Below are 27,285 nucleotides of genomic sequence, written 5' to 3' on the forward strand. Positions count from 1 at the left end.
AGAACAAGGGTAGTTTATCTCCCCCACCCCCGCCCCCACCGAGGGAAAGACGAGTTGGAACCCACTCCGGCACCTCCTTCCCTCCCAAAGACACTGCTTTTAGTAGAATTAGTACAACAGTTTCAGTCACCTGTGCTCCATGGCGGCCCATCCAGAAGCAGGTGACCCACCTTCCGAAGTAGCCGCAGAAAATCAGCCTAATGCTATGTCCCAGGGCCTGTGTCATCAGGCAGGCTCTCCTCTCACAGCATCACAGAGAGGGTGAGTCCAGTACGATAAAGTGTTTTGAGAGAGAGACACCACATTCACATAAGTTTGTATTACAATATATTGTTGGAATTGTTCTGTTTTACTATTAGTTATCGTGCATTAGTCTTACTGCGGCTAACTTCTAAGTTAAGCTCTATCACTGGTGTGTATGCATAGGAAAAGCACAGTACGTCCAGGGTTCAGGCATGACCTGGGGGTCCTGGACGAGGGGGTGGCTGTCAGCACATTTTAGCAGTTGTTTGTTACTGACCACTTGCTATGTGCCAGTCGCTGTTCTGAGGGCCCTGTGAGTTTTAGCCTGTTTAATCCAGGCCACTCCGTGGCCTGAGGAGACAGCAATTCTCATCATGCCCTGTGTCACACAGTTGCTGTGAGGAAGGTCTGGAATTCAAACCCAGGCAGCCTGACTGCCGTTTGGCACCTTTAAACCACCTGCCTCTTGCATCTTTAAAAAATAATTTTTTTAATGTTTATTTTTGAGAGAGAGAGAGAGAGAGAGAGAGAGAGGGAGCAGGCAAGGAGTGGAGAGAGAGGGAGACACAGAATCCAAAGCAGCCTCCAGGCTGGGGGGGGTCAGCACAGCTGACAGCGGGGCTTGAACTTGTGAATCGCGAGATCATGACCTGAGCTGAAGTCAGACTGAGCCACCCAGGTGCCCCACCAGCCTCTTGCTTCTTAGCCACATTCCGGCAGCTGTCTGAGCCCCCCAGTCCCAGTCCCCTCCTCACCTGGGCAGAGAGTAGCACCCCACCTCTGAAAGCCCCCTCGCTCAGGAGTGGGCCTCAGTTTCCTCATCTGAACAGAAGAGACCTGTATGAGTGGGTCTCCACGGGCCATGGGAATGGGTGATTCAGGCTGGGCGCTAAGGCGTGTTCTGAACTGGAGAAAAGGTTTCTGGTGGAGAAGTATGGCTGCCAGTAAGTCTCTTTTGCAAGCGGGGAGGGGGCCGCCTCTGCGGTTCTTGTATGTGTAGTGAAGCCCCATGGGGCCTGTCTAGACAGGCCATCAGGAGATGGCGGCCACCATGGGCTCTTTCCCCCAAATTCCTGCAGATGATGGGGCAGGCGGCCTCGGGTTGCAGCGTAGCTGCTGCACACTGCTGGGCTGGGGGAAGGCCACGTGGGCAGGGCCCACTCCTGCCTCGGAGCCCCAGGGTGCTCCTTGGCTTGGTGCACGGAGGACAGATTTCTAGACACCCAGGTGGACAGTGGCGAGCAGCAGTTTTGTTTTATAGTTTTGTTTGCAGTTTCTCTCTCTCTCTCTCTTTTAAGTAAGCTCTAGGGGCGTCTGGTTTTATAGTTTTGTTTGCAGTTTCTCTCTCTCTCTCTCTCTCTCTCTCTCTCTCTCTCTTTTAAGTAAGCTCTAGGGGCGTCTGTCAGTTAAGCCTCGACTCTTGATTTCAGCTCAGGTTACGATCTCACAGCTCACAGTTCGTGGGATCGAGCCCCACATTGGGCTCTGCACTGAGTGTGCAGAGGTCGTTTGGGATTCTCTCTCCCTCTGACTTTCCCGTTCTGTCTCTTGCTTGCTTTTGCTCTTTCTCAAAAATAAATAAATATTTTAAAAAGTAACAAGGGAAGCTCTATTCCCCATGCGGGGCTCACCCTCATGATGCTGAGATCAAGAGCTGTGTGCTCCACTGACCAAGCCAGCCAGGCACCCCACTTTCTTTCTTTACTATACAAATTTGATAGACATGAAATAAAGGGTATAACATATATACTTTAAGAAATCTGACAATTTGGGGGCACCTGGGTGGCTGGGTCAGTTGAGTGTCTGACTCTTGATTTTGGCTCAGGTCATGATGATTGTGAGATAGAGCTCTGGGTCAGGCTTTGCGCTGCCGCCTCCCCTGCTCATGTTCTCCCTCTTTTTCAAAAAAAGGAAGGGAGGGAGGGAGGGAGAGAGAGAGAGAGAGAGAGAAGGAAGGAAGGAAGGAAGGAAGGAGAGAGAGAGAGAGAAAGAAAAGAAAGAAAGAAAGAAAGAAAGAAAGAAAGAAAGAAAGAAAGAAAGAAAGAAAGGAGAGAGAGAGAAAGAAAGAAAAAGAAAGAAAGAAAGGAAAGAAAAGAAGGAAGGAAGGAAGAAAGAAAGAAAGAAAGAAAGAAAGAAGAAAGAAAAAGAAAGAAAGAAAGAAAGAAAGGAAGGAGAGAGAGAGAGAAAGAAAGAAAAAGAAAAAGAAAGAAAGAAAGAAAGAAAAGAAGGAAGGAAGGAAGAAAGAAAGAAGAAAGAAATCTAACAATTTTAAGTGCTGTCAAGGCGGGGGATGCTCATATCCAACCGGTAGGAGCGTAACTCGGTTCAGTCACTTTGGAGAACAAACGGGTGTTTCCAGAACCCAGCAATCTCTCTCTCTAGGTATCAACTCCAGAGAAACTCTGACTCAGGGGCACCAGGAGACGTGGACAAAAATGGTCCTAATAGCAATGATCAGAAAGGCCTTCACGGTTTTTGCCAGACTCCATGACCCTGAGCCCTGGGGATTATTCACTTGGAAAACTGTGGTGGAGGCAGGGCCCAGGCATAGCCCAGCACTGGGGACCTCAGACCATCTCCCACGCACCTCAAGGCTCACATGGGGAATCAGATCCAGCCCCAAGGGTCCATGGTAACCCTGGGCCTGGAACTTTCTATTCCTCAGAATTATGTGTGTCAGCTCTTCCCCACAACCGGCGCCTCTGGGAAAGGGCTGATTTTGCTCAAAGAGCTTTAGCGTGGCTCTTAGGGAGCAGTGACAAACAAAGTCCATTCCATCCTGGGGCAGCAGTGGGGCTGAAGGAAAAGTAGTGGCTTTGAAACTTAACTAGAACACTTGGCTTCAAGTTCTGGCGAGATCGCCCTCTTAACCAATCTCCTCTCTGAAATAGGATTTCTGCTCACTGCTTAGAGGTGCCATGGTGGGCAAGCCAAGAGCGTGCATTTTGGAGCTGTGGACCGGGTTCAAATCCCCTCTGCTACTTGCTTGTTGGGTAAGCTCCAGGGGTTTCCTGCTCTATAAATTGAGGATAATGGAATGATGTTGATTCTGGCCTCTGGGTAATCCTGGGAGGATTAAATGATAATATGAGTGATTCAGCCTGGTACCTGGCCTCCCAGGAAATCCTCCAAGTATATTCACGGGGTGCATTGGAGTGGCCAAGGGGCAGGGCAGGGGGTGGGAGAGCCCCGGGGAGAGACCGCCTGGGGCAGCTGGCACAGTGCATGTCCAGCCTTAACAGTTCGGGAGCTGTGTGACCTTTGGCAAGTCACTTCACCTCTAGGACTCAGTTTCTTCTTCTGCACAATGGGGCTAAGAATTACACCAACCTCACAGGGTTGTTATGATGATTTAGTGAATTATTTCACAGGAAGGCCTTAGGTAATGCCCGGACCATAACAATCGCAATATAATTCTCGTATCTGCACCACCACCATGGAGTCCAGGACTGGGGAAGCTGGCTGCTTCTGTTCTAGCCCTGTGGTCAGCTCTCTGCATGACCTAGAGCAGCGCTCTCTCATTGAATGATCCAGTTCCCTCAGCTATTTGTGAGGCACACACAGCATTTTAAAATTCTCCATGTGTGGGAATTCCCCCCGGGAGCTTGAAATGTAGATTCCTGGGGCCCCATCAACGGCCCCCTGTCAGTAGATGAGTGTATAGTGGTTCAGACACCACGCTTAGGGACACATGGCCCCCACAGTGTCCTATAAATGCAGGCAACGAGACCTTGCCTACCCCTTTAGGCATCTCAAGCGGTTCCTCCTTCTGGGCCCCTTAACCTCTGACCTTTGAACTCCTGCCTCCTGCCTCTTTCCAGACCCTGTTCTCTCTTGAGCAGCTCTGAGCGCTCCCTGTCTGAGTTTCATTCCCACTTCTCTCCAGACAGAGCTAAGGTCATCTTGCCCCTCGAGAGGAGGAGCCCCATTTACCCTGATCTTGTGTGCCCACGTCCCTCCCTCTTCATGACAACCAAGTGACGTCAGAACCAAGACCGTGCTCATTTTATAGAGAACGCTGAGGCTGGGGGGATGGCAAGCGACTTGCCCAAGGTCACTTGTCTGATGAGTAAACGAGCCAGAATTGGACCCAGGCAGTTGGATTCCAGAGTCTCCTTTGGGACCATTGTGGCCTCAGGCCTTATGTGATCAGAGTGGGGGGGGGGGCTCTGGTGTTGGAGGGTTGTGTCCACCCTGGGCCCCCGACGTGGTCAGAGCATGTTCAGAAGAGCGATACTGACTGCACACCTCCCAGTGCTGATGCCAGGCCTCTGGCCCTACACAGCTCTGCCCCATACGTCTCCTGCCTCCTCTGAGGCCCCTGCTACACCACGTCACCCCTCCTTGAAATCCTGTTCGGTCCTCATCCCACTCTGAGGCCCGACACCCCCTGATCCATGTTGTACAGTGGCTTCATGGTGCAGATGGGAACCTGCGGCCCAGAGAGGGTAGGGTGCCCGCCCGGGGCCACGGGGCCAGGCCGTGAGAGGCAGAACCAGAGCTGGAGCTCATGTCCCCGCCTCCCCAGCCGGTGCCCTGGCCTGCCCGCCCCTCTCTGCCTGTCCGCCTGAGCCTGCGGCCTCCAGCTTTGCTTCTTGAAACCCTGATTTGAAAACAGCTTTCCTTGCCAGGAGCCCCAGGCCTTTGGAGCTGTGAAATCAAACCTCACAGAACAAGGAAGGAGCGGCTTTCCAGAGAAGCCAGGGAGGCGGGCCCAGACTTGGGCATGGCAGCGAGACTGGGGCCGCTCCCTCGGCTCCCACCCCCCATTTAGCCGCAGCCACAGAGTCCTCCAGGCCAACCTGGCCACAGGTCCTGCCCATCTGGTTAGGGCATGACGGGCACTTCGAGATCATCATGGGGAAACTGAGGCCCAGAAAGGTGGCAGCACAGAGCAGGTTAGCAAGAGATCAAGGACCGGACCCCTGGATACCGCACGCCTCTGGGGCAGATGCCACAGACGCCCCCCACCCCCCAATTTGCAGACCCCATCTCTGCCACTGTCCTTACCTCTCCTGGCGTCTGGTCCAGGTGTGGCTCCTTGCGGCTGGGACACGGGGGCAGCTCATTTAGGGGATTGGTGGGGGTGTCACTGCTTCTCAACTAACTTGACCGGGCCTCTGGCACCCCTTACTGCCACGGGGCATTTTTAAACGGCTGGCACTGGGCCCCCCTCCCCTTAGCCCCTTGCCCGCTGCTCTCTGGCCGCAGAGGCCCTTCTGCCTTTTACCTTATATGAGCTGAAGAGGCGAGCCTGGTGTTGGGGCAAGGCGGGCGCTGGGTCCTCCCAGGGCCCCCCATTGGCCCAGGCGCCCACCACGTGACCGCCCCGCCTTGACCTGCCCCCGGTGCCGAATGTTGCTTTTACCCCCTAAGGAAGGAGTGGTTGACAATTTTCATATTTCTTCTAAATTTGGAGATTTCAGACAATGCTGGGAGGCTTGGCTCCGGCTGCCAGAGCCCATGTGGAAGTCATTAAGCCAGAGAAGGGGGGGCGCGGGAGAGAGGGAGGCAGGGAGAGGAGGGGGGGAGGAGGAGGAGGAGGAGGAGGAAGGGGAAGGAGTTCTGAGACTTGCCAGTTGTGGGCCTGGGAACATAAGCAAACTCCCTGGGAGCTTGCTGTGTGTAAGAATGCCCTTCCTCTTGCCCCACCTCAGTGTCCCAGGACTGGAGAGGGAGCTCTGAGATTTTTCTGGCAAATGCTGGTGGGGAAGACACCAGTCCTGGCTCCTGAGCTCCAGGGTCTGGTAGGAATGGCAGGGGATAGGGGACCGGGAGGAAGTAAATTCCCTCTCCAAAAAGCCGGGGCCCTGATAGGCCAACCCCATCGCTGTGCAAAGGAGGTCCAGGGCCCCGGAGGGAAAGGGCCCATCCTGTCACATAGGAGGCGGTGATGGCGTAGAGCTTGAATCCAGGGTCTCCCTGTGGGATGCTCTCTCCCCGCTGTCCCAGGGGTCACAGATGCCCATCCCTCACCAGTAGACTCCCCCTTTCTTATTATGCTTCCTGTAGAGCCGTTAACATTCTTCATGCCTCAGGGCCTTTGCACTTACAGTTCTCCCTGCCTGCAGTGCCCTCTCCCCAGAGTTTCCCATAGCTGGCTCCTTCCCCAGCAGCTGGTCTCAGCTTAGAAGCTGCCTCTGGGAGAGGCTCTGCCTGGCCTCTGCACTACTCTCCACCACTCCCGTTGCTTGGTGCCTTGCACTGTGCTTCCTTGACACATGTATTGGTCTAGTTGCTCATTGTCTGGCACTTCCAGGAGAGTGTGACTCCCCTGAATGGGGTCTGTATCCCCAGGCCTCCCACGGTGTCCTTGAAGGTGTGGAGGGGCAGCCGCCATCATGGTGTAGGGACGGCCTCTCTGAGACCCGTGGAGGCCTCCTGCCAGTGGCCAGCCATGCCCGGTGTCAAGGGCTCTGCCACCTCATCCCTGCCTTTGTTGCTCAGAGCTTCCCTCCTGCGGCCACACTGGCTGGACCCCAATGACCTCTGTTCACATTCTCGCAGACCCCTGGCCTGGACCCCTGCCTCAGGGCCAGGATTCCCTCCAGCGCACAGCCTTGTGCTGTCCCGCGCAGGGCAGCCGAGGGACCCCAAGCATCCGTGGGGTGCTGACCCCGATACTATCTCTGGCCTTAAGGGGCCCCTCATCTAGTAGGATAATCTTCACCCCTGCCTCGTTCCTCCTGAGGAAAGGCTTTGCTTGATGTCAGGAGGCCTGTACACTTGCCTCCGTCTTGACCACTTCCTAGCTGTGAGGTCTGGGCCCAGGGTTTTCTCTGCTGCCCTGGGCCTCACTGTCCTCCTCTGTGAAAGGGGAGAGTCACGCGTGCCTTGCAGTGCTGCCGTGAGGGCCGGGGAGCACCTGCAGTCTTGGGGGACGGGTCGAGCAGAGGTGCTGGAGTCAGACTCGGACTATGCCCAGCACCACCTCTGTGGCCTCCCAGGGGGGCTGTGGGAAGGAGCTGGGAAAGCAATTTAACATCCGCAAACTTCACTTGCCTCCTCTGTAGAGTGGGGCAAGAAACGGTCCTTACCTGCTGGAGTCGCCGTGAAGATACAGGGACACCATATTGTTGACGGGGTTAGTCCCATGCCAGCTTGTAAATGCTCAGTAAACGTGAGACAGTATTAAGGGTTATGATGGTAGACCCAGCACACAGCAGATGTGACATGTCATCAGGTCATCCCCTTCTGTCCTGGACCAAGAGCATGGACTCCGTTCATAAGCCCATCCCTGGACAGGGAAGACCATGGTCGCAGAAGGCTTATAACCCTGATCCGTCTTCCAGTTCATCTGTCCAGAGTGCCACCGACGGATCCCCGGGTAAAGATAAAACCAGCCCAGCAGAGCTATCAAAATGATGGCAAATCCACTTTGGAGACTGTGAAACATAAGCTATGCTTCTGTTAGTCCAGCTACCGTGTAACCATCAAAGCTTTTTCAACAAGACGGAAAAGACGCACAGAGAAAAAGGACCGGCGCACATTGTGCAGAGAGCTGCCAGGTCAATAGCCAGGGACTCTGAGCCCGGCTGAGCATTGAATTAGCTGCCTGGCAGCCAGCAGCCCCTGTTATCAGACAGTCCCTCACCAGAAGTCAGGACAAGGACTTGAGTGACCCAGAGACAGATCCTAGGACGGGAGGTGGGTCTCTAATATCTTAGAAGGCTAACTAAATGGCGGCCATATGTGACTCAGTCTCTATAAATCTGTCTCAAACATTTTGAAGCCTGTTTTTATTTCCTCCCATGCCCTCTCTTGGGAGTTATGAGTGCTTTATGTGTATTAACCACTCTGTGAAGTGGCTTTTTTTCCCTTCCCCCAGACTGTGGCAAAACAGCCTTGAAAATCCCTGTACTCCCAGAGGAAACAGGTCAATAGGACTCCAGCTTAGTGTGTGTGAGTAAAGTGTCCGGATGGTGAAGGGGGCTTCTTGTGAAGAGGTGGGTATGACAGTGGGCTGGGTGAGTTCTGTGTCCTCAGAGGACCTGTGCAGACAGGGGGGAGGGGAATCCCAACCAGGAGGGGGAAGGGCTTAGAGAAAAGGAGACTCATAGCACCCAGAAGTTGCCTTATATCTTCTGGAAGATATCTTCTCACCTTATATCAAGGAAGAGAGGGAGGTGGTACAATTGGAACCTTCAGGAAGATAGGGTTTAGATCTACATAAGAAGGACTTTTTAAGTTAGTGGAGCTACCCAAGGATGAAATGGGCAGATGAGCTGTCTTGGTCAAGTGATGAGCTCTCTGTCACTAGAGGCATGCACACAAGGCTGGGTGACAATTTGGCCAGTCCCTTCCGGCCCAGGGATCCTATGGATTTTATCTTACACTTCATATTCTCACCCCCCACCTTCCCCTAACCCCCAGCTCTGACTTCATACTGATCTGACTCAATGAAAGGGGATCAGCTGGGAGGTAATTATGGATTGAAAAGGGCCATAACCCCTGAGTTAAAAATCAAGCTTCCTATGTTTTCTGTGGTGAGGATAAGACTTTTGTTTCACTGACTGAGTTTGATCCTGAGAAGGAAGTAATAGTAAAGAAATGCTTAGAATGTAATCAAGTCAATTTCTGAAAAACATCATTTCATAGACAGCTGTCCCCAGTGCATAATTGAGGTAAAAAAAAATCATGGTTCAGAAGAAAATATATGGGGGGTGCCTGGGTGGCTCAGTCAGTTAAACGTCTGACTTCAGCTCAGGTCATGATCTCATGGTTCATGGGTTCGAGCCCCGCATTGGGCTCTGTGCTGACAGCTAGCTCAGAGCCTGGAGCCTATTTCAGATTCTGTGTCTCCCTCTCTCTCTGACCCTCCCCTGCTCATGCTGTCTCTCTCTCTCTCTCTCTCTCTCTCAGAAATAAATAAATAAAATTTTTTTTAAAAAAAGAAGAAGAAAATATATGGTATAATCCCATTTCAGTAAAAGGGTGTGGTACGATGAGATACCACTTCACATCCATTAGGATGGCAATAATAATAGTAATAGTAATAGTAACACCCCCTAGATACTTAGATACTTGTACCTTGATGTTGATAGCAGCATTCTTCACAATAGCCAAAATGTGAAAACAACCCAAGTGTCCATCAGTGGATGGACGGATGGATGGATGGATGGATGGATGGATGGATGGATGGATGGATGGATAAACAAAATGTGGCAACACGCACACTGGAATATTATTCAGCCATTAAAAAGAACACAATTCTGTTACATCGGCAACTCAGATGAACCTTGAACACATTACACCAAGCGAAGTAAGTCAGACACAGGACACATGTGATTCCACTTCTGTGAGGTTCCTAGTACAGACAAATCCGTGGAGACAAAAAGTAGAATGGGGGTTGCCAGGAGCTGGGGGGAGGGGAATGGGGAGTTAATGAGTAACGGGTCTACAGTCCCTGCTGGGGATGATGGGAAAAGTTCTGGAAGTGGATAGTGGTGATAGTTGTCCAACACTGTGAATGTACTTACTTACATACTTAAAAATGGCTCAAAGGATCATTTTGTGGCACGTATATTTTACCAGGATAAACTAAGCGATGTGTCTGTTGGGGTGGAGAGTGCGGATGTAGCCAGGTGCCCTGCTGGAGGCTGAGTCTCTGTTTTGTCTGTCCCTGAAGGGACTGCATAGGCAGAGCGGGACAGAAGGTCACTGGAAAGTGCCTGGCGGGCGTGTCTCTGGGAAACGAAGGGGGACGGGCTTCCCAGCGTCGTCATGGGAGAAGGAAATAACTGACTTCTTGTGTGGATCACAAGAAGGGAGGGATGGTTGTGGGGAGGTGACGGCGGTGCAGCATGGTCCTCCCAAACCTCTGTGACCCCCTGGCCCGTGAACGGTGATGAGACGTGGGACAGGCTTGCGTGGAAGGGCCCTCAGTGCTTGGCCTGGAGTCCTTCCCTGGGCTGGGGAGAATATGAGCTTCTACCTCTGTGGCCGCTTTGGGAGTGTGGACTTGATCCACGACTTGGGATCTGACTCACCAAGAGCAGCTTCCGCTGGACATTCGTGTCTTTCTACCCCAAGCTGTGCACCTGTTGTAGCAATGGATGCGACCGGACGCTGTCCCCTCCCGAGATACCTGTAAGGACTGGGATCCCCTGGATGCATGCGAGGAGGGTGAGGAAAGCTTCAGAGAGAGTGGTTCCACAGCCCGTCTCTCCTCATGCTGTTACCATCACGTGGGCCTTGAACGTTTAAACTTTTGGGACCAACTGGACCACACTGATCACACCCTGAACTGTGCAGAGAGACACCCCAGTAATGCACGTGAGTGTGCATGCGATTGCACACATTTGCGAAAATGCGCTGTTAGATGTTTGAAAATATATGGGAATTTGAGTGCTTTTAGCTCACTTCATGATTGTTTTCTGGATTTGATATTTTTCCTGATTTACACTGAGCATTTATTGTTTTTCGCTATCAGGAAAAAAAAAGGGGGAATTATCACTTTTTAAAAGGCATACAACATGGAGGTTCCTCAAAAACTTAAAAATAGAAACACCAGGGCACCTGGGTGGCTCAGTTGGTTAAGCAGTGACTCTTAGTTTCAGCTCAGATCATGATCTCACAGTTCAGTTCGTGAGTTTGAGCCCCGCGTTGGGATCTCTGCTGTCAGCAAGGAGACCACTTCAGATCTTCTGTCTCCCTCTCTCTGTCTCTCCAGCACTTGCATTCTCTCTCCCTCTTTCTCAAAAATAAACATTAAAAAAAAATTGAAATACCATTCGATCGAGTAATTCCAATGCTGGGTATTTACCCAAAGAAAAGGAAAACACTAATTTGAAGAGGTATATGCACCCCCATGTTTATTGCAGTGTTATTTGCAATAGCCAAGACATGGAAGCAGCCCAAGTGTCGAATGATAGATGAATGAATAAAGAAGATGCAGTATATACATACAATGGAATATTATTCAGCCATAAAAAAGAATGAGATCTTGCCATTTGCAACAATGTGGATGGACCTAGAGGGTGTTATGCTAAGTGAACTATGTCAGACTGAGAACGACGAAAACCATATGATTTCACTTATACGTGAAAACTAAAAACCAAAACAAATGAATCAGCAAGCGGCAGAAACAGACTCATAAGTACGTAAAGCAAACTGACAGTTGCCAGGGGGAAGGGGGTGGGGAGATGGGCAAAATGGGTGAAGGTGAGTGGGAGATACAGCCTGTCAGTTATGGAATGAATAAGTCGTGGGAAGAGAAGGCACAGCATAGGGCGTGAGTCAATGGAATTGTAGTAGCATCGCGTGGTGACAGATGGCAGCTGCTCTTGTGGTGAGCACAGCACAGCAAACAGAGTTGCTGAATCGCTCGGTTGTGTACTTGAAACTAATGCAACATTGTGTGCCAGCTATACTTTAATTTTAATTTTTTAAAAAAAATTTTAATGTTTGTTTATTTGAAAGAGAGAGAGAGCAGGGGAAGGGCAGAGAGAGTGACACACACACACACACACACACACAGAATCCGAAGCAGGCTCCCGACTGAGTTGTCAGCACAGAGCCCGATGCAGGGCTTGAACTCACGAACCATGAAATCATAACCTGAGCTGAAGTCAGATGCTTAACTGACTGAGCCACCCAGGTGCCCCTACACTTTAATTTTTTTTAAATATCAATTATTTATTTTGAGAGAGAGAGAGAGAGACAGCGCAGGGGAGGGGCAGAGAGTGAATCCCAAGCAGGCTCCATGCTGTCAGCGCAGAGCCCAACATGGGGCTCGAATTCACAAACTGTGAAATCATGACTTAAGCTGAAATCAGGAGTCAGATGTTTAACCGACTGGGCCACCCAGGCGCCCCAGCTATACCTTAATTAAAAAAAAAAAAGTCACACAGGTCCTTGACAACTCACTCTGTGTTACAACCTACAAACGCCAACTGTGCAAAATCAAAAATTTAATAGGGTGTTAAATGTCCCATGAATTAGGACGAGTCAGCAGTCAGCTGTAGGAAACCATTCCTGCAAATTCAAGCAGAAAGGAATTCACTACAGGGAATTAGGCGCTCGTACAATTGTTAGGAAGGCTGGAGAAGCTCTCGCAGGGTCTGGAAACAGACTCAGTTGACAACACCATTGTGCTGTCCCATCAGGTCAGTTCCTATCTCTGCTGCCGTCAGAAGTGCGGGAATCAGAAAGGGCAGCTGCTCCGCTGGCTTTAAGAACACACAGCTATAGATGAGTGCAGGGGTCAGGAAGCCACCCTCGGCTCTTCCACAACTGCCCCCCACACCCACAAAGCTGGCAAGGGCTCTATATTAGTTTCTTCCTCCCCCGCTCCCCAACCCCCAGAACCATATTGTTTCCACGTGGTTCCCGGCTTGGGAAAGGGCCCCCAGATGGGTTAAAAGCTGCCTAGTAGCTTCAGGGAGAGAGGCTCAGGCAGAAGCCCTGACACCAGGGGGTGCCGGAGGGGCCCCTCAAAGGCCGCTGAGCTCTGGTGGCTCCTAGTCATGCTTGAAGGCGAGCCTTTTGAAGAGATACTCACCAAGCCAGCTGGGGGTTGGTCAGCCTGCAGAGGTGGGACGAGTGGTCACCATCTTCTTGATGAGGCTCACCTCCCCACCCAGGAAGTGGCTCTCTGGATCACAGAGATGGCGGTCCGCGCATCTGGGGGTGGCTTCTGCGGGTCCTGGGAGACGGCGCGGCCAGTGTGTTGGTTTCGTATCTTCCAGAGCTCAGTGCCCTTGCACTCCTCCTCGGCCAGCTAGTGGAAGAAGTGGCCTGAATCCAGAGCCACACGGTCATAGTCAAAGTGGAAGCCCAGAGATAGGTAGGTGTAGGAGGTCTGCAGATGCGTGTTGACCAGGCAGTTGACCGTGGCCTGCACTTTGTTGGCGTGATTCTAGAAAGCGACTGGTTCATTGGCAACAAAGAGTTAAGCTCCACATACGGTGTTGTCTGGTCTCAGAGGCAGATCCTCTGAGACTGCAAAGATGTTCCCAAAGCTTGTGGCTGGAACAGAGGCCAGAGGGTGATTGGAGGCTGGAGGAAGGGGCATCCCTGGGTTTGTTCCATCCAAACACTGTTGCAGCAAGAGACAGATCTGTGGGACCATTGGGTGCACTGCCTGTATTAGCTCCTAAGGGCTGCTATGACAAAGTACCAGAGCTGGGTGGCTTAACTAACAGCATATTGTCTCCAAGTTCTGGAGTCTAGTAGTTCAAGAGTATGGTGTTGGCAGGGTTGGCTCCCTCTAGGGGGCTGGGAGGGAGAATCCATTCCAGGCCCCTCTTATAGCTTCCGGTGGTTTGCTGGCTATCTTTGGCGTTCCTTGGCTTGAGATGCACTAGCCTGCTGTGTGCCTTTACGTTCATGTGACATTGTCCCTATGGGTTTCTGTCTCGAAATTCCCCCTTTTATAGGGACACTAGTCATATTGGATTAAGGTTCACTCTACTGCAGTATGACGTCATTTAACTAATTACATCTGCGATGGCCCTATTTCCAAATAAGGTTACCTTCTGAGGTGTTGGGGGGTTAGAGCTTCAAGATATGAATTTGGGGTGATACTGTTTGGTCCATAAATAATACAAAATTGCTGTAGAAAACCCGTGTGGTGGTTGGTACTTGACATCAGTTATAGTGAAGAAGTAGAAATATGACCTTCATCTAGAACTCCAAGAAGTCTGAGAAATGTTTTTAGCTTACTAGACTCTGCGTAACGAAGGTACTCTGGGAGTGGTTTGGGACGGAACCTCTGCCAACCACCAAATCCCTCACCCGGATCCCAGATTCTCCACCTGCCTTCTCACTCCTGGTCATTTTGCAGCCGGCAAAATTCACGCCACTGAGCACTGGTAGTATGAAGCTGGGGTACTAGAAATAGCAGTATCCTTAAAAACCAGAAGATGGGAGTCAGAGCCTGGCCTCTAACTGACTTGTAGGGTGACAGCCACAGCTTATCACAACCTACTGCCATCCACAATTCACTCAACAAACACTGTGGGGCTTGCCATCATTACCACACTCTAGAATCTTGGGCCACACATTGGTGATTAACTTCTTAAACTTGTTCTATGAGGCTGTCCCACTCAACTTTGCTTCTTTATTCTTTCTATCCTGGGATTTAAAAAAAAAGATAATTGTCTTCTCTCAACCGTGACCAATTTCTTGTCGCCACCATTTTTTCCTTCTTGTGTCCTGGTTATTGTGTGCGTGTACAAGCCAAACCCAACATCTCCTTTGATGACAGGTCAATGATTTATTTTATTTATTTTATTTTTTTTAAGTTTATTTATTTATTTTGAGAGAGCAAGCAAGGGCAGAGGAGGGGCAGGGAGAGGGAGACAGAGAATCCCCACCAGGCTCTGTGCTGGCAGCATGGAGCTCGGCGCGGGGCTCGATCTCACGAACTGTGAGATCATGAGCTGAAACCTAAGAGTTGGACGCTCAACCGACTGAGCCACCTAGGTGCCCAGACAGATAAATGATTTAGAAGGCCAAGTTCTTCTCCAAGTTGTGCCACTAACTGATTGGGTGACTGGGACCCCCGTTTCCCCACCTGTAAGCAGGGTCATTACTATCTGGCCACCTGGCAGAACTTGGGCAGGGTCCTTGGAACTTTAGGGCAGGGATTGTGGTATGTGGTCTATTCCGCTCCATCAGTAGCCTCAGGGCCTGGGCCTGGGTCTGGTGCTTTCTTTTCTCAAGCAACTGTTGCTATCTATTGTACACAAAGTGTTGGCAAAAGGGAATCGGGCCATTTGTGATACAGTTAAGGGTGCTCTCACACAACATTCTTATGGGGAGGGATGAAAACTCCCTCTTAGCAGCTTCAAAACACACGGGAATTCACTGGCTCATGTGACTGAAAAGGCCACAGGTAGTTTTGGCTTCAGGCATGGCTGGATCCAAGAACTCAAACGATGTTCCTGGAATGTGTCTCTCCCTGAGCATGGGTCCTGGGAGAAGGAGGAGGGAGGCAGACAGGGAGAAAGACGGCGTACAGAGGAAGATGGAGTCACTCATGTCAAGCAGTAACTGATGTCAAGCAGTGATGCAAGAACCAAGGGCGTTGCAGCAAAGACCGGATACCACCCAAACCAGCCCCGGCTGACGACACTCGGAACTGGTGTCCAACAGAGCCGGAGGAGGTCTGCAAAGGCCCAAGACTGATTAGATCCCTTTAAAGAGGGAGAATTTTGGAGGCGCCTGGGTGGCTTAGTCGGTTAAGCGTCCGACTTTCACTTAGGTCATGATCTCGCGGTTTGTGGGTTCGAGCCCCGCGTCGGGCTCTGTGCTGACTGCCAGCTCGGAGCCTGGAGCCTGTTTCAGAGTCGTGACTCCCTCTCTCTCTGACCCTCCCCTGCTCACGCTCTCTCTCTCTTTCTCTCTCTCTGTCTCTCTCTCCTAGAGATAAATAAAGCATTAAAAAAAATAAAAAGGGAGAATTTTTGCAGCAAACTGTCAGACTTTCAAGACGCTGACCCTTTCTCAACCGACCACAACACAAAGGCAGATGCCGCCCGAAGGCCAATGCCGGGTTCATCTTTGAACGGAACAGACATCCTCCGCCGCCTGAAAAAAAGAAGCAGCACGTGCTGAGCGCTGCCGGGATGAACGGATGGTGGCCTCATCTGCGCGTGCGCAGACCGACTGCCTGTAGGGCTCGGCAGCTTCCTACCCCTTGTTATTTCCTGTTTGTTGCGTGACTTCGTCTTGTGCTTTGTTTCGTGTGACGTGTAAAAGCCAAGTGAGACACCTAGTGACATGGCATTGAGCTCGGAATCCTGAGCCTGCTTTATGGGTACATTAACCTTGCTTTAGGATTGGATAGAGCTGACTTTGCAGAAAGAAGACACAGCGAGCTCGCAACAGAGGGTACTGTTGGCGTCTGCAGACCGACTGCCCAGACGTGAGTGCCCTGTACAGCGAATAGTGCTGAGTGACAGAAGAGGTCTTGGTGAAGCCCAAGAAGGTTTCCGAAGAGGGAAGAAGAAAGCATCTATACGTTATTTTATTCATTCATTCAGGCTGCAGACATTACACTCCTGTTCTGGGCTTCGCACTGAACTAGACCTGGGGCTCGAGAGGTGAAGACCAAATTCCTGTCGTTAAGGAGCTCCCACTGGCTGATGGAGGAGACAGGGGATTTGGACAGGAGTGCAGGGATGCACCAGGCGTACCTGGAGATCATTCCAATCTGCCGATCTGGGGAGCTTCTTCAAAGCCCTACAGTGGACTGGAAAGAGTGAAAATAGGGAAGAGCATTTGAAACAAAAGGAACGGTGTGAACGAAAGCACAGAGGCTCTATTCAGAACCGCACGGAGGCTGGCTTACTAGATGACATTGGGTACACAGTCTTCCCAAGCTGGTTTTCTGTTTTTCAGTTTTTCTGTTTGTACAACAAAGGGCTTGGACAGCTTGCTGCCAGGGAAGGGAGGGAGAAAACCATGAAACACGCTGGGTGTGGTTGCTTCCACCTTGGAGGGGTGAGACCAGACTCCCTTCGAAGATCAGTTCAGGGATTCATGAAGGTGACACCTCCGGGGCCCAGCCCAGAGGAGAGAGAGGGGATGAAATGATATACATCACACAGTAACAGGTATTTATTTTTCTCTATTTAAAATTAGTATTTATTGGGGCCCCTGGGTGGCTCAGTTGTTTAAGCATCCAACTTCGGCTCAGGTCATGATCTCACAGTCCGTGGGTTCCAGCCCCACGTCGGGCTCTGTGCTGACAGCTCAGAGCCTGGAGCCTGCTTCAGATTCTGTGCCTCCCTCTCTCTCTGCCCCTCCCCCGCTCGCTCTCTGTCTCTCTCAAAATAAACACATTTAAAAATTTTAAAATAAAATAAAATAAAATTAGTATTTATTGTTTGATATTGTGTTGATTTAGGTAATATCGACACATTGTCACCGACAGAAAGGTCTAAATGGCAGACCATGAGAAGCAAGTACCCTCCTAAATCCACTCTCTTATCCACCCGCCCCCTCCCCAGAGGAAATCTCTGTTATGAGTTTTGCTTTCTTTTCATGATCATCCATGCCGATGCTAGCAAGTTCACCCACACGTAGGTACATATATGGCCCCCGGTGTTTTTATATTTACACCTTGTTCTGCACCTTACTTCATTTCCTTAGTAACGTACCTCACGTACTGCAGCCCATTATCGCAGCCTATCAACACATCATTTAATGACTCGATAGTGTCCTGCCCAGTGGATGTGTCCTACTTCAGGCCACCAGTCCTGTGTGAATGTAGGGATGAGCATTTCGACGTTTTCCAATCCTTTGCCAGTATTGACCATGCGGCAAAGCCTGTCCTGGTACCCGTGGCATTTCCGCGCGGGGGTGTCTCCGTCGCGTGAAGGCCTAGAAGAGCCATTGTTGGAGCAAAGGTCTTACACGTCTGTGGTTCTGACAGAGCGCCTACCCCCCCATCTCCCCCCGCAGAGGTTGTAACCGGTAAGCACTCTCACCACCTGTGGGCCAGGGGCCTTTTAGTCTCTCCAGGCAGCCCTGGGGACAGGTGGGGGGGGGGATGGGACCTTGGGAGGAGTGCAGAGCTAGAGAGAATCGCTCTGGAGGCGGAGGAGCCTGGAGCCTGAGCAGACACAGGGCCAGCTGACAAGTCCCTGGGGCAATGACAGTGACACAGGGGCTTGAAAACCCAGTGTGATGTCGTGTGCACGCTGTCAGTTGCTCTTCCTCCATCAACAGTCCAGTGGCGGGCTTGCTACCACTACAGCCTTGCATTTCCAGGAATGGCACTTGGGAGGTGAAGGAGGGGGCGCCTGGTGGCGCGAACAGGGGGGTGGGGGGACGTGAGCCGGACAGAAGCTCAGGTTTCAGGAGCCAGTGCCTTGAGAAGCAGGCTGTGCCAAGTGAGGACTAATTCAGGAGGAACTTGCTCCCCTAAAACTCAAGAGATAGGGAAGAATTCCCTGCACTTGCCAAAAGTGTGGATCCGGAATTGAAGCCATCGGATCGGACATTAAAGACAAGTGACGTTGGATGTGGAGAAGGCCGCCATACAGCTGACGTGCCTAGTGGCTGAGGTTCTCAGCCCCTCTAAGATTGGGGGGTGTAACCCCGCCCCCTGCCCTTCTTCCCAGGGGGCCAGAACTACCTGAGTCTCCATTCCTTGCCTTTCTGTTTTGAAAGGGCACGTGTGAGCAATTTGGCCCTGGTATGTGGGGGAGGTGAGAGAGGAGGTACTTCTGGGGTGTTTAGTGATGGTGGTGGTGGACATCCCTGCTGCCAGTTTATCACCAGCCCATCTCTTGACTTGGGTAGTAGAGATCCTGGACCCCCAGGCCCTGGGGTCTGAGACCTGAGACCACCTGAACAACACTCTTCCGCAGGCACTATGCTTAACCAGACCACCTGCCCCTTCAGACCCAACAGCCCCTTCCCTAGACCCTGCCCTGTCCTCCATGGATCCTCCCAAGGATCCCCAGGGAAGGCAGACAGGTGGGACTTTTCACCCCACTTTGCACATGAGGACAGCTGGGGTCGAGATGGCCTCCCAGGGAGGGTTATCTTGCCCCCCAGCATCGGTCCCTGGAACTTCCTGCTTCCAGCAGGTGATGGACAAAGAAAGCAAAGCCCAAGCCCTCCCACACCCACAGGACCCCAGAGTGGGTGGGCTAACTAAGGGAACATCAGGAGACTTGGAGGGTGGACTGGCCTTCTGCCCCTTCTGTGCTGTTGACCCCATATGACCAACAGCAAGTCCCACAGCACCGGACAGCGTTGGTAAATGTTCTGTCAAGGTCACTGGTGCTTATTCTCTGTAAAAGAACCGAGTGCGGGGCTGGAAGTAGAACAGATACATGTGGCGAATCTGTGTGTCATACCGCAGTGGATGGAGTGGGGCGTGGCTCTGGAGCCCATCAGATCTGGGTTTGAATCCTGGGTTTGCCACAGTTTAATAAAGAATGTACCGTTTACTTGCTATCTTCGTGTGTCTAAGTGTCCAAGCTGCTCAGAATGTGAACGAGTCAGAAAGAATGAGAGAGGCTTTTGTTTCCCAATTCAGGAGAACAAGCAGGACTTGAAATCCTGGAGGCGAAGGGTCCCCTCACTCTACCCAGAGTTAAGGGGCACTAAGTTCCAAGCCCCGGTCCAGGGGAACTCAACATTTTTTTTTTTTTTTTTTTTAAANCAGTGTGGTTTTGATTTGTATTTCCCTAATGAGGAGGGATGCTGAGCATCGTGGAACTCAACATTTTTATCATAAAACCTTAGAAGTAAACACCAGCTGGGGCGCCTGGGTGGCTTAGTCGGTTAAGCGTCCAACTTTCGCTTAGGTCATGATCTCGCAGTTCGTGGGTTCGAGCCCCACGTCGGGCTCTGTGCTGGCTGCCAGCTCGGAGCCTGGAGCCTGTTTCGGTCTGTGACTCCCTCTCTCTCTGACCCTCCCCTGCTCACGCTGTCTCTCTCTCTCCTAGAAATAAATGAAACATTAAAAAATTAAAAAAAAAAAGAAGTAAACACCAGCTTATTTTTAAGTAAGTTGTTTTAAAAGTAAATTTTTAGGGGCGCCTGGGTGACTCAGTTGGTTAAGTGTCCAGCTCTTTCTTTCGATTCAGGTCACAATCGCAAAGTTTCATGAGTTTGAGCCCTGCATCAGGCTTTGTACTGACGGTGTGGAGCCTGCTTGGGATTTGCTGTCTCCCCCTCTCTCTGCCCCTCTCTCTGCCCCTCCGCCACTCGTACTATCTCTGTCTCTCTCAAAAATTTAGAATGAATGAATGAATCTATAAATTCTGTCAGGAATGATTTTTTAATAACCTTTTTAATGTTTATTTATTATTTTAGAGAGAGAGAGACAGAGTGGGAGCAGGGGAGGGGCCGAGAGAGGGAGACACAGAATCTGAAGCAGGCTCCAGGCTCTGAGCTGTCAGCACAGAACCCAACACGGGGCTTGAACCCATGAACCGTGAGATCGTGACCTTAGTTGAAGTTGGATGCTTAACTGACTGAGCCACCGAGGCACCCCAAACACGATTTTAATAATATATCATATCCCCTTAACAAACAAAAAATAAAAATTAGAGAAGATAGAAGTAAAAATAGAAGACCCTAATATTTTTCCTGAGCTTTGAATGACCCCTGCTTTGGAAACCATGAACCTAACTTCAATAAAGCACAGGGTGTCCAAAGGATGTGTGTGTGTGTGTGTGTGTGTGTGTGCACACGCGTGCACGCGTGCATGAGCACATGTGCTAACTCAGGAATGGAGGCGCTGGGACATCTGGGACAAGGTGAGGGTTTGGGGGGTTTCCTTGAGCAGCAGGGGCCTGGGCTGAGCTTGCAGTGGAATCCTGAGTGAGGGAAATGTGGCTGGAGGCTAGATGGGCTGGACCTTAAGTGTCTTGGTCTGGAAGTAGATTGGTAAAATCCCCGTACCCTGACTTGGGTGGCTTTAGTGAGGGAGTCTTTCAGCCTCCTAATGATCCCATTTCCCACCCCCAGAGTCCCCTTAGCTAACCTCCTTGCCTCCTTAGATGGTGAGCTTAACCATAGGGACTTCATTATATATCATATCATATCATATATCATATATCATATATCATATATCATATATCATANCTGGGACATCTGGGACAAGGTGAGGGTTTGGGGGGTTTCCTTGAGCAGCAGGGGCCTGGGCTGAGCTTGCAGTGGAATCCTGAGTGAGGGAAATGTGGCTGGAGGCTAGATGGGCTGGACCTTAAGTGTCTTGGTCTGGAAGTAGATTGGTAAAATCCCCGTACCCTGACTTGGGTGGCTTTAGTGAGGGAGTCTTTCAGCCTCCTAATGATCCCATTTCCCACCCCCAGAGTCCCCTTAGCTAACCTCCTTGCCTCCTTAGATGGTGAGCTTAACCATAGGGACTTCATTATATATCATATCATATCATATATCATATATCATATATCATATATCATATATCATATATCATAGTTATATATTACATGAGGGACTTCTACTTTTATATGTATCTTTTCTAATTTCTACCTTCGTGTTAAGGGAATATAATATATTCATATAATAGTATTGTACAGAATTTATAAAGATTTATTTAAAAAATAACTTAGTTAAAATAAAGTTAATTTATTGAAATCAGCATGGCGGTGGAGCCAGCCCCTAGCCCATCTCCCGGAATGGGTAGGGGCGTGCTAATAATGACGGCCATTGCAGGGGGTTCAGTTTGACAGGGCACCGAATAGTAATGTGATCCTTGTTTTACCTGCTTGCCCTGCAGCAAATTCATGTTCACTGCCCCCGTATGAAAGGGTTATGGTAACGGTTATTGGAGATGATTTCCAACTGGAAGCAACCTGGCGGAGGGGATTAGGGAAGATTGATGCCCCTGAGGCTCTCACTTCAATTGACCTTGCATGTCCCTCTCTCCCCTTTGCTGCTGAGGCCTCTCCCTGCACCCTGCCCCCACCCTGTCCGTGGCTCCCCGCCTGACCCTCCTCGGGACTGAGGCTGATCCAGGCCTTCGTAAACCATTCAGGACTGTTAAACAAATCCTATAATTAGAAGCCAGGTTTCCTAAACGAAGTGAAAAATGTAACGTTACCCTTTGTTTGTTCACTGGATGCTCAATGCATGTCCCATGACCCAGAGGAGCTGTGACTTTGGGTTTTCAAGAAGCCTTAATAAGGAAATGTTTATAAAGTTCTTAACTTTACAACTCTGCCGAGTGCAACTCCACGAAATGAGGACAAGCCGTAATTCCAAAGAGGTTCCACCCCCATCTACCTCCCATCCCAACGGTGACGAACGTTGCCTCCTTGTCCTCGTATGTGGCATGTGGAAAGCGCCGAGACTAGGGCTAAAGGCAGTGGGTTCAGGCCTCAACTCCGACACTGAACTGCTGTGTGACATCCTATCGTCTCTTCCTTTTTGTCTCTGAACTTGTGTTTCCCCATCTGTAAAATAGAAGAGCTGATGAGACTCGTTTGTTCTAAAAGTCTCTTCTAACCTGGATCGTCTACAGTTTGATTTCTGTGTCTTTCCACCATTGAGTTTTGTCTCAAGCAAAGACACTTCACCAAATTTGACCCCCATTGTCTGGACTTTCCCAAAGGACTCGGCAATGAGCCTTGAACAGGGTAAATCTAGTTCGGGGTTGGCAAGACACATACATATACCTTTTTCTGCCTCAGCTTTGAACCATCAAGCTCCTCCCTCATGAGATAAAATACATGACCAAAAAAAAATGTGAAAATAACCTGCGGGAAGAAGAACTCCTTAACTCTTCATAGGAATTCAACCTGGCCAAGATGGGGAACAGTGGAGGAAGGGCCAGGGCTGTGGCTGTCTGGAGCTGTGGCCCCTATTAAGTTGACAACGTTCTATTAACATCATAACAGCTGACATTTATGGAGTTCTTTCTACGAACCAGACTCTGTGCTGAGTGCTTCTATCCATCTTCTCAGTTAACCTCACAGCGAGTATGTGAGGGACATACTTTCTCATCTTCATTTGACAGATAAGAAACTGACACTTAAAGAGGAAAGAATTTGCTGGAAGGAAATAAGTGGTTGGAGCAGAGGCTCCAGAGCCCATTCTTGACCTCTATAAATCCGCAGCCTCCAGACTGCTGATCCTGCTGTGGTGCTTGTGGAAGCGTCCATCATTCTGGGTCCCTGAGCAGTTCTGATGAGCAGAGCGTGCCCTGCGAGCCTACAGGGGACTTGTAACGTAGGTGAGAAAGACACCTTTGCTGGAGTAAGCCTCCAGGATCTGGGGCGTGTTTGTTACTGCTGCACAATGTGGCCCATGCTGACCGACATTGCTTGTCACAGGGCAGAAGGAGCAGCTTTGTTCCGTATATTCCCGAAGAGCAAATTTGTCTTCAGCAGATGGAAGGAGCAGGGAGGTACACATTTAAATCAAGCAGAGCTAACAAGAAACTCGGGAGCATTTACTAGGAGCATCATTGAGAAGCTGGCAAAACGGCTGAAAGGTCCTGCTGATCCTGAGATTGAAAGAAATGGTCTAAAACAGCTGAAGACTTGTGAGTAGTTCTGGAAAGACAGTGTCAGAAGCTGGCTAGCCCTGAGGTTGAGATAATGGGATAGAACGCAAGGGAATCCCAATATGGAAGACAAAAAATTGTGGACATAGCTATGTAAGCATCGGACCGAGGAGTCAAACAATCCCAGGTTTTCCAAGGACTGGGGGAGAGAGAGAGATCGGGGTCAGCCCGACCCTAGAATCCTCTCCAGAGCTGACTCAGAAAACATGTCCCCTTGGCACCCAGCCCTCTCACCAGACGCATTTCCCTTCAGGGTAGACTTGTTCACAGAGCGCAGCCAGGCCAATGTCAAGAAGAATTTGGACGGACTTTGGTGCTCCATCTACACTGCCTAGCGACACGGGTGCCTACCTCCAACCACTGCCTGGTTTCCAAACCTCATTCCCTAAGCTAGGGCAAAGGTTAGGGTGGGGTGGGGAGGTCAAAGGTGGCCTTGGGGACCCAGGCTTTCAGTGTAAGCTCTGTGCTTTTTCTCTTCTCTATTTTCCTTCCCTGAGCCTCAGTGTCCTCTTCTGTAAGAATCTTTGCATTCACATGGGGTTGATACAAGGAACTAAACAGAGTCATGGATGTAAACGGGCTTTGTAAACCATAGAGTGCTACCCACACACAAAAGCTATCACTCAAACCACCAGGCAATTATTGGCAGCATCTGTCTGGGTCCGAAGGGTATCATACCACCTCTGTCTCCCAGGGCCAGAAGCCTTTTGTTGTGTTTTGTTTCAATTTTTTTAAGTTCATTGTTTTAGTACTCGCTACACTCCATGTGGGGCTCAAACTTACGACTTCAAGATCAAGAGTCGCCTACTCTTCCGGCAGAGCCAGCCAGGCACCACTTGAAACTGTCTTCCAACATTAGGACCTTTACAAGAGCTTCATTCCTGGGACCCAGACTTTGGAAATGGCCAGATTCCCCACTGGCCATTTCCTCCTCTTCCTTCACAAATACAATATTTATGAGAACCGAACTTTTGGTAGAAGTTTGTTAAGATGTCGCGTTCAGGAGACATAGTACCTTCTTCCGCACACCCTGAGAGCAGAGGTCATGGGCTCCAGCGGGTCTCACAGATTCAAGAGGCTTAGGAGGCTGAGAGGTGGGGCCCCCAGCCAGAGCCCCTCAGCCTGGTCCTAAAGCATCACTATAGTTGTATCTGTCATCCTCTGTACGTCGATGAGCCCAGGAAGGGTTAGCTTTCACAGCCATATGAGCACAGTGCCTGACCCATTATATCGTTGTCAAGAGGTAAGCGAACCCTCTTCAAGAACTTTCAAGGCTTTTCATTGCCCACATATTAACGTCACAGCTCATAGAAACTTACAGAACATCCCAGGCAAGATATTTAAGCCTCCACCTGGAGCAGCTTCTCAGCATCATCAGCTAACAGGTTCATGGGAAAGTTCAGAAAGTTTGGACCTCCTTCTGCAGGGAGGCTCAGGCTGGGACCCACTGTAGCCCCAAGAGCCTGTACATTTTTGAGACTGGCTTCTGGGTGGAGAGGCAGATGGGGGACAGACGCCTTGGCTATGGCCATCAAGGCTCCCTGCCGAAGAGGGACAGGGGGACGTGTCTTGCAGTAGACATAGGGCAGCTCCTAGGGCTTCTCCTGTGCCTCAGCGCGTCCTGCCCTGGTCGCAGGCGCCGAGAAGCACGTGTGGGAACCAGCCGTGTTCACAACCTGCAAGAGGCTCCCACCCGAGGACTCCCAAACACGTACGTGCAGGACCCCCTTCCACAAATTCACGCTCCCACAGACGCCAAAACAAGCACAGTGACAGCACTGCTGGGTGAGCCAGCAACAGAAGCCCCAACGCAGGGCGGACTCTGATAAGCACCATGCCTTTCAGCTGTGTTCAGGGAGCGGGCCTTTGAACCCAAGCTGCGAAGGAATTCCCCTCTCCACCCTGCCCTTTCTGGAGGATTCCGCCAGGCGACACCAAGCTCTTTCTCCTTCCACCCCCCAAGCCCCAGCTTTCTTCTCCACCGGGGCTGGGCTCTGGGGGTCTGAAGAGAACACCTCTCATGCTGAATCCCCTTTCCCCGGAGGAGGGGGCCTCCCACCCAAAATAGATGCAGAGCCGCCCAGCAGGAGGAGGGGCTGACAGCTTTCAGGGAGAAGTCAGAACTCTGGATCGTGTAAGTCCAGACGTCCTATAAACTCTGACCAAAGAATAAACATCCCCCGGGGACTGAGGGGGAAGATATGCCGGTGGGCAGGGGGCCCGGCGCCTCTGTCTGCGCTGGGGACAAGCTGTTTAGTCCATATCCTCATGGGCCCCTTTGGGATCCTTCCTGTTCCCGGTCTGGACAAGAGCGGGAGGCAGACAGGACGGTCCTAGCGGCGGGCCTGAGGCCTCGGACACAGGACCCAGACCTCCAGGGCCGGGAGGGAACTTTTAAGACTCAACAAGCCCAACCCTCTCCTTCGTTTTTATTTTTTTTGTTTTTTAATTTTATTTTTTAAGTAGGTTTCACGCCCAATGTGGGGTTCAAATTCCTGACTGGAGATCAAGAGTTGCACCCTGTACCGACTCAGCCAACCAGGCACCCCTTTTCCTCTTCCTGAATTGCCCTCAGACCCCTCCCAACTGCTAAGACAACGCGGCTGATGGGGAGCTCACTCCTTTCCAGGGCAGTCTATTCTATAGCGGACAGTCTATTCTATAGTCTATTCTATAGGGACTCTGGCGGTTCAAAGGTTCTGGAAGAGAGCTGACTAGAATTATCCTGTGTGACCTGAGTGAGCAGGAGGAAAGAGCAATGTATATGACGAAATAAAAGCAGGGCCATTCACTGAGTGCCATGACGTGCCAGACACTCTACATGCATCATCTTGTTAAATCCTCCCTCCTTTCCAGGAGGACACACACCAGATCAGAGAGGTTAGGTCGCTTGCCCAAGATAACCCAGCTGTCATGTGCAGAGGCTGGGGTTCTGGTCACGCTGGTGTGAAGTCTACGCTTTAAATATTAGTCTATACTGTTTTTTCATAATCAGAAAGCAAAAATAGCGCACGCACACACGAAAACACCATCTGACAAACGCAGGCATGCACAAAACCAATCAAATCACGATAAAAACAGCCAGGGTTTGCCAAATATTAAGTGCCAGTTGTGTGCCAGGCAAATCACGATTTTTATGATAAATCCATTTAAACAACCCCGAGAGGAAACTGAGGCTCGCTGAGGTTAGGAAGAGTGGATGTGGTCACATGCGAGGGGCAGAGCGAATTTCCAGCCACCATTTCCAAAGCCTGCAGTCTCTCGCTACACCATATTGCCTCACAGGAGGGACCTTCAGCATAACGGAAGAGAAAGCTTTTATCATTGTAATTATTATTTTCAACAACTAGAGCTTTAAACAGTAGGATATGCGTCCTCCGAGAGAACTGATCTATCTCCCTTATAATGAAGGTGTCGAACCAAGATGCTTTAAGAGGGGGGCCTGTGCCGGGAGGGGCTACACAAGACACCCCCCAGCTCTGAGGTTCTAGGCATGGTGAGCGCTCACAAGAGACTAGGTACAGGGTGGAGGTGATCGGTAATTCAGAAACACAAGCTTCGAGTTTTCGAGGCTGGCTGCTGGGCAGAAGGGACGCCTTCGCCATCCAGGCCCAGAGTACAAGTCCACCTCTTAGAGTCCTACCCCGACTCCCACTTCTTTGACTGCCCCCCAGTGGGGGAGAAGGCGCGGGCACCTGGCCTGGGCAGAGGGTCATGTGGACGTGGTGGCCCCTCTGCCCATCCCAGGGGCCGCCCGTTCACGCAGGCCTTTCCCTTTTTTGAGAACTGGGAGCTTGCTGGCTGGGTCTGTTCCCACCAACAGTGTTCCCGTCCAGGGAGCTTAAAATAGTGCCTCTTGGCTGGGGCTCTGGAGTGAGCAGTGAGGCAGGCATTTGTGCAAATATGGGCCTGGGAGAAAGACTCCTAACCCAGGAGGGCGGCGGGTGGGGTGGGCAGCAGGGCAGGGGAGCCAAGACCTCCTGCGGAGGATGCGTCCTCCCGGCCACAGCCCCCCTCCATCTTGCAGGAGCGGCGCCTGCTAG

The 27,285-nt window shown here is 50.8% G+C and overlaps 1 protein-coding gene across 6 annotated transcripts in view; it reads left to right on the top strand.

The window, feature by feature from the left end:
• IL17B (interleukin 17B) overlaps positions 1 to 27,285 on the top strand; it is a 50,720-nt gene that overhangs the window by 14,937 nt on the left and 8,498 nt on the right. For 3 of the 6 annotated variants that reach the window (XM_077769028.1, XM_077769030.1, XM_077769029.1), the window contains one exon: positions 3,135 to 3,236. In XM_077769028.1, the coding sequence (XP_077625154.1) occupies positions 3,162 to 3,236 (75 nt within the window). In that variant the 5' untranslated portion in view covers positions 3,135 to 3,161. Of the gene's footprint in view, positions 1 to 3,134; positions 3,237 to 4,874; positions 5,142 to 7,256; positions 7,970 to 15,613; positions 17,050 to 27,285 lie in introns of those variants that run through there. The other 3 variants (XR_013336217.1, XR_013336219.1, XR_013336218.1) reach the window with 3 other exon arrangements.

Source organism: Crocuta crocuta, unplaced genomic scaffold (genome assembly GCF_008692635.1).
Source record: "Crocuta crocuta isolate KB4526 unplaced genomic scaffold, BGI_CrCroc_1.0 scaffold340, whole genome shotgun sequence".
In the NCBI taxonomy this organism is placed as follows: Eukaryota; Metazoa; Chordata; class Mammalia; order Carnivora; family Hyaenidae; genus Crocuta; species Crocuta crocuta.